This window comes from Pyrus communis, chromosome 10 (genome assembly GCF_963583255.1).
Source record: "Pyrus communis chromosome 10, drPyrComm1.1, whole genome shotgun sequence".
In the NCBI taxonomy this organism is placed as follows: domain Eukaryota; kingdom Viridiplantae; phylum Streptophyta; class Magnoliopsida; order Rosales; family Rosaceae; genus Pyrus; species Pyrus communis.
In genome coordinates this window covers 1,740,850-1,750,575 of record NC_084812.1, presented here as the reverse complement: position 1 = coordinate 1,750,575, position 9,726 = coordinate 1,740,850, and the positions used below count along the sequence as shown (strand labels likewise).

Below are 9,726 nucleotides of genomic sequence, written 5' to 3'. Positions count from 1 at the left end.
TAACTTTATATGCATTTGGATAGATGGATTGTGAGTAAATTTGAAAAACAAGAAAAATCAAGAAAAATCTAGTGATTGAAAGGTAGCTTCGCGTTTTGAACCCAACACCCCAAAGAAAAATGAACCCAACATTTCCACTTCACTAACAAATGAATTATGATTTTTTTTTTTTTTTGTTTTGTATTTATATGTTAATTACATTATATAAAATTTTTTTAAAGCCCTTCCGAAGTGACGGCCCTAGACGGGTGCCTATTTAAGCTACCCTCAAGGCCGGCCTTGTAAGCAAGACTGCACCAAATATCTTTCAAATTGAATTTGTTCTCTTTAAAATTTACTTCTTTCTTCAATGGTACGCAAACATTGTTAGATAGTTTTTCTTCATCTCATGTCACATCCAATATCAGAAAGAACTGGTGGGAACAAGAACATCAATGTACTCATACGTGTCTACAAATGGCGAAGTGAATGTAAATTGTAGGGGACAGTGACTAAAATAATTATTTGACAAATTTCTACTGTTGGATTACTCAAATATTGACTATACAACAGTCAAACACTGACGATACATTGATTGAATAGTGACGACATGGAAATCAATACTGAAAAAATAATCATTCTAACAACTCAAAATTAGAAATGGATCATTTCAGCCGATTTTTTAAGCCTACATCTATAAATATCACACTAGAAAAATTACCCACATGACATTAATTCAACATTCGTATAAACAAACAAAAAAATTCTCATCTGTTATGGGAAAAAAAATATGAGAACTTTAACGAAAAACTCCCGGTACTGTTTACTTTAACGAAAAACCATATTTTTACACTAAAAATCAATCATGGTACTATTCACTTTACCCTTTATTTTGTCCTTATCATTAAAATTCAAAATTTTCAAATATATTTCATTAGTTTTCCTAAAAAATATTTTAATCAACTTGATAGTTAGATGGATCAAGAGATCCATAGCCTAAACTTTCTAGTTCCTAAAAATAAAGTCGTGTAAAGTGTATAATTCATGATAAGTAGTTTTGGGCTCTCGAATCTTAATTAAATGGCCCAAACTTTCTCTCATATCTGGATCCAAAGCTACATACATGACGTGGCAGAGGATTATTGGATAAGAAAACAGCAGAAAGCATTTTGGGTCCTACAAGGAAACGTGGGCCAACCTACCAATCAACGGTAAACTACCATTCTTTCAAAAAACCGCCAAACTGAGTCAACACCGAGTCCAATGCAACTCGTCACTCGTGACCCCCCAAAACCCTCTCTCTCGCTCCACTCTCACCGATTCCAGTGCAATCGCCAACTAACCCACAAACCCAACTCGCTCCCTCACTCGCACCGGTTCGGTGTGAACTCGGCGGCTGCCATGCTCAAAGGCAAGCTCAAGCTCCCCGAAAAGACCAAGCGAGTTTTCCCGGACCGACTGGGCAGCCTGGTCGCGGGATTCGAAAACAAAGCGGAAGAAAATGGTGGGTCCGATCTGGTATTCGATTCCGGCGAGGAGCTCGAAATGATTCTGCCAAACGGGTACGGGTCGGGCAGAGAGAGTCAGATTGATGAAGAGGACGAGGATTTTGATGATGAGAAGTTGAACAGAGAATCGGATTTGAGGGTCCAGCAGAGACCCGAAAGAGAAGGGTCGGGTTCGTTGTCGGTGCTGGCGGCCATTGCGGCGGATGATAAAAGGTCTGATCTTGAGTATGAGGTGAGAATTTGAAAAGTGAGAAAGAACAGAGAAAAAGATTGCATTTTTATTAATCTAATTGATTTTTGTTAAAACTTAAATAACTGATTTGTTTGTTTATTATCTATTTTTCGTTTTTAATTAGGGTTTTTTCTGGAGTTTAGTAGGTTTAATTTTTGTGTAAATTACCAGGAAATTGAGACAAAGATTGAAAGATTTCACAATGTAGTCAAAAGGTGTAATCTTTCTTTTTTTGGAATATAAGGAACATTTTACTTAAAACTAATCTAAGTGGAGGAGAAGAGGATTCAGACTCGGATGCATAGAGAAACACATTCGCTCTAGCAAATGCGTGGCTACGCCCACGTCCATCTAAGGTGTAACATTAGGATATGTAGCAGATATTTAGGATGAAGGAAAATAGTAGTACCGCACTCAAATCCTTTGTCTTTGTGGATTTTGTTTGAGTTGCAACCAACAAAACAAGACAATGTTGATAGTTTGTTGATCATTTTTACATACATTTCTGCAGAAACAGTAGAAATCATAACAGGCTTTACAATTTGTTGTTTGTTTTCTTCTTTTTTCTTTGCCCCGGTAATTATTTGCTTTCGGATTTTTATGTATTTTTCTTTTATCAATTAGCTTTCTCAGCCAGAGATAAATTTGGAAAAGTTACAAAGAATCGCTAGCTCAGGGCTTCCGGATGGAGGAGGTTTGCGCGCAACAGCCTGGAAGGTACCGACTTAGTTTCACTAGCAGCTTTTGCAATGTAAAGTTGTTTATTCCAACTAGATTAATTAACAGATCTTCAGACCACAACCATTACTTATGAGGTGAATTTGTTGTTTTGGATTTTATGCGTATGTGTATATCAAATTATCAATGTAGATGTGTATGTATTGAATTTCAAACCTTTGAACAACAAATCGCCAGTGATGACAAGTAACTTGTTGACTGACGATTTAGATGCTTTACGAATAGGAGAATAAGGCTAGTATTTAATGATTGTCCTTACGTTTCATACGCACAGCTGCTCTTGGGTTATCTACCTCCTTCCCGGGATTTATGGGAAAAAGAACTGATCGAAAACCGACAAAAATATGCCAAGCTTAAAGAGGAGCTCCTCCTGAGTCCTGTAAGATGCTCACCAAGTTTCCTAGTGACCAAACTATACATTACTCTTGTTAATGTTTATTATGCACTAATCAAAATCTTGAATCTAGACAGTCACAAATCACAAAGAGAAAAATTGGTGATTTGAGTTATTGCGATCAGCCTGCTGACGGCAATGTTGATGGACCGCTGAAGCGATCTGAAATTTCCGAGGAAGATCACCCTTTAAGCCTTGGTAAGGCTAGTGTTTGGCATCAATACTTTCAGGTAAAATGCCTTTTTCATTATAAGACTGTATCTTGGCTTCCTTCTGTATGATTAGGTGACGTCAATCCTGCTACATGTTTACTTATAGCATACAGAGATTGCAGAACAGATAGACCGCGATTTGCAACGAACACACCCGGATCTGAAATTCTTCTCAGGGGAGTCATCATTCAGCAGGAAACACAGGGTATTTGATTCCCACCGAATAAACTCTTTTTCTTAAGTTTGTGCCCTTGTTTTTGTCTCAGATGTCCGGCAAATAGACTGACAGTGTCACTAACCGGATCCTTACTGCCTTTCCCTTTTCAGGAATCAATGAGAAGCATTCTTCTGCTGTTTGCAAAACTAAATCCAGCTATCCGTTACGTGCAAGGCATGAATGAGGTCTTGGCACCAATATACTATGTCTTTAGTACTGACCCGAATGAGCAAAATGCTGTAAGAGAATTGCCTGGAAATTTTTCTCATCTTTTTATTAGATGTCTTTTGTCTTATAAATGTTTGATATAACATCCTTCTAATGTTCAAGTGTAAAAAGATGTAAACCCGTAGGATGGTTTCATTCTTCAGGTAAATGCAGAAGCAGATAGCTTCTCTTGTTTTGTCCGACTCTTGAGTGACTCAGTGGATCACTTTTGCGAACAACTGGATAACAGTGCAGTTGGTATACTCTCCACTCTCTCCCGCTTGTCAGAATTATTGAAAGCCAACGATGAAGAACTGTGGAGGCATCTAGAGTTCAGTACAAAGGTAAAAAATTATATCAAAGCGAATTACAAGAATTACATTAACCATTTTTTCGTATTTTTGTGGTGAAGTTGAACTAAGATGCCCTTTTCAACATATTATGTTGCGCCTAACTTTGTAGCTTATAAATTATGCCCTCTTATGCAGGTGAAACCGCAATACTATGGATTCAGGTGGATCACATTACTACTTACACAAGAATTCAACTTCCAAACCATCTTGAGAATTTGGGATTCACTATTGAGCAGCCCTTTTGGTGTGCAGGTATTATCTCTCTCCCCGTCTCTCTGTGTACTAGTAACTCAGTAGTCAGTATTGGGATCAGTTTTCCTCTTTTCTTTCTCATTTTTACTTTGGTGATGCGCCGTCATGAACAAACAATGATGTCTTCGAAAAACAACTTCTGCAGGATATGCTTCTAAAAGTTTGTTGCGCAATGCTGCTATGCGTGAAAAGTAGACTGTTAAGCGGCGATTTTGTGGCAAACTTAAAACTTCTGCAGCGCTATCCAGACATTAACATTGAACACCTTCTCCAGGTAGCTCGAGATCTTAGTTCTGACCCATCTTCGTATCGTTTGTCGTTGCCACTGTAAATCCATTACCAACACGCACGATTCTGTACACAATTTTCACTTTACCGTTTGTAACGATGAACAAAACAGCTGTTGCTTTAGCTAATTTGTGGCGAACAATTCTCAATGATATGGAAAATGTTCAGCAACCTGCAGACAATCAGGCTGAATTTCATGAATTTTCAGATGCATGAGTATCTCACCGAAATAATCAATCAATTACGGTTGGTTGGCCCGCTCACGTCCCTGTGAGAACAGTTCACATATTGACCCTCAAAATCAGCTGCAGAATATTAATTAATTTCAATGTGACACCTTAAATAAAACCCTTGATGATCAACTAGAAGGTTTATTTATTCATGTTTTCTCAACCTGCATGTTTACTTGCACTAGTAGAAAAAATTGCTTGGGAGACAAGACTTAAGGCAACAAAGCATATTTCGTCGCCCAAGAAAAATTGCGCGACACAATAAGCACTTCATCGTGCCAAATGTTCACGTCAAAAAATAAAAAATAAAACCAAAAACTTTGCGGAAGGAAATTGATAGTTGATTTGATTCCTAATTTTCCAGTCAGTAATTGGATTACGAATTTTTACTTGGAATTCACATTTTAATAAATTGTATGCGTTAGTAAACACAAAGCAATCTCAAAATTGAAATAACTTCGATAATCATGTTTTAATAAATGTCAAAAATTTGAGAACCACAATAACTTCATATAATAAGTTGACACAAAGAGTTGTATCACATAACTTACATGATACATGGTACAAGTATCGTGCCTAACACGTTTTCCATCAAGCTAATCACCTTTTTCAGCAATCAATTTGTTGTTTAGAAGCCTCCAATTTTGAATGAGACAGTTAGGATGGTAGAATGTTTATTCAAAAATATAATTAAAACTAGAGCAAGTTTTGATTTTTGAATAGGAATTTAACCTAATCTCCGCCGTCCATAACGTGCTAATCCTATTGCATGGCTGTTTACCTGCACCACCAATGCATATCTTAGTATTTTTATATTATCTAATAGTATTTTTACCTGCACCACCACGAACCACTCCATATAATAGAAAAATAAAACGAAACCACTAGGAAATATATATATTATTTCGACAGTTTTCTCCCCATTGTTTCACATAATATATATACATATACATATATAAACATTATGTCTCTGTGTATGTGTGCATATATGTATACATTATTTTAAGGAAGTGACAACTTAATACAATCTCATCCGTTATTCTTCGTGATTGTTTGACTTGCATGTTCTTGTTCTCACCTTTTGTCCCAAAATTCAGAACTTGGTGTTCCTTCCTAGCCAAGTTTTTTGAATGCTTAAGTTTTCTTCGTGTCAGCAGCAGCATAAAATTTACTTGTGATTTCGTTGATTGCCGGAGCTGCTAGCCCGTCTTCGATTTGCAGATACAGTTCGAGAGATCGATATGGTGGCGAAACCAGTGCTCCTGCATGGAGTACTGCATGCAACCATCTACGAGGTTGACAGGCTCATGCCTGGTGGTTGCTGTATTTTCTTCTGCAAGGTATAAACCTTCCTTTTTCTTTCTTTCTTTCTTTCTGAATTGTGTTGTTTGTCATGTTACTTGAGTTTTTAATGTTTCCTTCTCAAAACTTGATGATCAAGTCATAATTATTTTCCTTTAAATTTGTTTTGCTTTAGATTTATATATTATTATTATTATTATTATTATCTCTAACAAATCAAATATGATCCAAAATTTCTCATTATTAATTTCTTATGCAATAAATATCATATTGTGACAAATCATTTCTTTGAAAAGAACAGTATATGTGTAAACACTTATTCGAAATATCACTTATCAAATTTGCTTGCGGAAGACAATTTTTTTCTGAAAAACTCATTAGGATATAATCGAATTTCCATGTTTATTGGTTGTGTGATTTCATCCTGCAAAGTGGCTGCAACTACAGTAACATTTACTGTATCTATGTCCATAAATGGATCAGGATCCTCTCATGAGCAAAGGGTGAGGTCCTCCTGACCAAGCCTATCGGGCAGTTGAAATTTTATCCAACGGTTACAAATAGGGGGCCCTTCTAAAAGTTATAATAATTGTAGCTGTTGGATAAAATTTCAACTACCCGATGGGCTTGGTCAGGAGGATCCTCACCCTTTGCTCAGGAGAGGATCTTGATCCTCCATAAATGACTCACGAGTCACCGCATTTTTAGAAAAATTATAGCAATGCTACATGAGCTTTGAACTGTATAAAGCTTGACCACTTAAACTTCATTTTGCGACATTTTACTAACTGAACGTTTGATTTGTATTTGAAACCTCACAGTTAGTTTTAGAGTGTTGTTATCAACACTCGAAGAATGTCAGCATGCACTTCATCCTATTCGAATTTTATCTTGGTACTTTCACAATTGCTGTCCAAAAAAAATCATGAACGGGTCGTGTGACCTCTTTGACTTAATTTCACAATGTGAAAAATCTAACTTCAGTAAATGTCATGATTTAATTTCACTGCAGTTTCTTGGAGAGTCAGTAGGGCTACGGAAAGGTTCCAGACTCTATGCAACAATTGATTTAGAAAATGTAAGAGTTGGACGAACTAGACTGCTTGAAAACTCAACGAAAAATCCCCAGTGGCGTGAATCTTTTCATATTTACTGTGCACACATGACTTCAAATGTTGTTTTCTCGGTCAAAGAAGACAAAGCTTTTGGGGCCAAAGTTATCGGAAGGGCTTACATGCCGGCAGCAGAACTCCTCAATGGCAAAGAAGTAGACAGATGGCTTAAGATCATGCATCACAACAACAAACCTCTGCATTCAAAAATTCATGTGAAGTTGCAGTTCTTTAACGTAAACCAGGATTTGAATTGGTCTTGTGGAATAAGAAGTCCTGAATTCCAAGGAGTTCCATACACATTTTTCACTCAGAGAAATGGTTGCAGAGTTACCCTTTACCAAAATGCTCATGTCCCCAAAAATTTCACACCGAAAATCCCTCTTGCCGGTTCCATGTGTTATGACCAGCACCGATGCTGGGAAGACATTTTTCATGCCATTTCTAATGCAAAACACTTGATATACATAGCAGGTTGGTCTGTATATACTAAAATCACATTAGTAAGGGACCCGAACAGTCAAATCCTGGGAGGCGATTTGACCCTCGGAGAGCTTCTTAAGAAGAAAGCAGATGAAGGAGTGAAAGTCCTAATGCTTGTGTGGGATGACAGAACTTCAGTGAAGTTGCTGAAGAGAGATGGAGTGATGGCTACTCACGATGAAAACACTGAAAGTTACTTCCACAAAACGGCAGTTCACTGCGTGTTGTGTCCCCGAAACCCTGACAACGGGAATAGCATTGTTGAGGATTTAGAGGTTTCCACCATGTTTACGCATCACCAGAAGATTGTTGTGGTGGACAGTGAACTGCCTAATGGAGAAGGGTTGGAAAAGAGGAGGATTGTGAGCTTCATTGGTGGCATTGATCTTTGTGATGGGAGATATGACACTCCTTCACATCCAATTTTCAGGACTTTAGACACAACCCACAAGAATGATTTTCATCAGCCTAATTTTGAGGGAGCGTCGATTGCAAAAGGCGGTCCAAGGGAGCCTTGGCACGACATACATTGTCGGTTGGAAGGGCCTATTGCATGGGACGTCTTGTTCAATTTCGAGCAAAGATGGAGGAAGCAAGGAGGGAAGGACTTGCTTGTTGAACTCACAGAGCTTGACGACACATTTATGCCGCCATCTCCAGTTATGCTCCCTCAAGACCATGAGACGTGGACTGTTCAGTTGTTTCGCTCCATCGATGGAGGAGCTGCATTCGGATTCCCTGACTCCCCTGAAGATGCCGCCAGGGCAGGCCTTGTCACCGGGAAAGATCACGTGATTGATCGAAGCATTCAGGATGCTTATATCAATGCCATTCGGCGCGCAAAGAGTTTTATCTACATTGAAAATCAGTACTTTCTTGGAAGCTCTTTCGGATGGCATTCAGATTATGATACCCTAAAAGTAGAGGAGGTTGGTGCTTTGCATCTGATCCCAAAGGAACTGTCACTCAAGATTGTTAGTAAGATTGAAGCTGGAGAAAGATTTACAGTCTACATTGTGATGCCAATGTGGCCAGAGGGCATCCCGGAAAGCCAAACGGTTCAGGCAATATTGCATTGGCAGAGGATGACGATGGATATGATGTATAGGGACATCGTTCAAGCTCTCAAAGCCAAGGGGATTGAGGCAAACCCTAAGGACTATTTGGCTTTCTTTTGCCTTGGTAACCGCGAGAAGAAGCTACCCGGAGAATATGAACCTCCGGAAAAACCAGAACCTGGTTCGGATTACAGTCGAGCGCAGCAAGCAAGGCGGTTCATGATCTATGTTCATGCCAAGATGATGATAGGTAAGCGAAGCTTTTATCACATTCTTAGTAATTTGATCTCTTCATTAACCTAAAGAACGGATGCGTTGAACCTCATTTCTCATCAATGTTTTTTGTTTTGACCTCATTTTTTATACGATTGATTACTCCTCGCTTCGACTTTAGGTTTTAAGTCTGAAATTCGCTCAAACTTAAGACTTAAAACCTAAAATTAAAGCTCTAAATAACAATTCTACACTCATAACAACTCTCTCTATGTATGCGATCAAAGTTGAATAAAATTTATTAGAAATGTGGTTTTCTTGAAATGCCCACCTTTTAAAAAGAGCAAACGCCATGCAGAGAGAATAATGGATTGTAGACAACATAAACATGTACTAATTGAAGTGTTTGAAATGCCTTGAACAATTTGCAGTTGATGATGAGTACATAATCATTGGATCAGCCAACATCAACCAGAGATCAATGGATGGAGCCAGGGATTCGGAGATTGCGATGGGAGCCTACCAACCCTACCATCTTTCCACTGGAAAGCCGGCCCGGGGACAAATTCATGGCCTCAGAATGTCGTTGTGGTATGAACACTTAGGGCTGCTTGATGACACCTTTCTTGAACCAGAAAGTGTGGAATGCTTTAGAAAGGTGAACCAAATTGCAGACCAGCATTGGGACCTTTATTCATGTGACACATTAGATGGTGACTTGCCAGGGCATTTGCTTAGCTACCCCATTGCAGTTACTGAAGACGGTGAGGTCACGGAGTTGCCTGGAACAGAATTTTTTCCGGACACCAAGGCTCGAATTCTCGGGTCGAAATCTGATTTGCTTCCTTCAATACTCACTACTTAGTAATAATCTAAGGTTTCTTCTCACTTTTTTATGCTAGATGCAGTGTAAATATGTGTTAATATAATAAGCAATTCTTGTATAGT

At 38.4% G+C, this 9,726-nt stretch overlaps 2 protein-coding genes across 2 annotated transcripts; both read left to right on the top strand.

Moving 5' to 3' along the window:
• Positions 1–1,256: 1,256 nt before the first annotated feature.
• Positions 1,257–4,699, top strand: LOC137748523 (uncharacterized). The gene is made up of 9 exons (XM_068488688.1): positions 1,257–1,719; positions 2,344–2,436; positions 2,732–2,836; positions 2,929–3,081; positions 3,170–3,268; positions 3,391–3,519; positions 3,652–3,831; positions 3,976–4,092; positions 4,238–4,699. Exons 1-9 carry the CDS (start codon positions 1,381–1,383, stop codon positions 4,421–4,423), a joined length of 1,401 nt encoding a protein of 466 aa, XP_068344789.1. The 5' UTR covers positions 1,257–1,380; the 3' UTR covers positions 4,424–4,699.
• A 1,152-nt stretch (positions 4,700–5,851) lies between these two features.
• LOC137749022 (phospholipase D alpha 1-like) lies at positions 5,852–9,643 on the top strand. The gene is made up of 3 exons (XM_068489202.1): positions 5,852–5,950; positions 6,925–8,815; positions 9,210–9,643. Exons 1-3 carry the CDS (start codon positions 5,852–5,854, stop codon positions 9,641–9,643), a joined length of 2,424 nt encoding a protein of 807 aa, XP_068345303.1.
• The last annotated feature ends 83 nt before the right edge of the window (positions 9,644–9,726 follow it).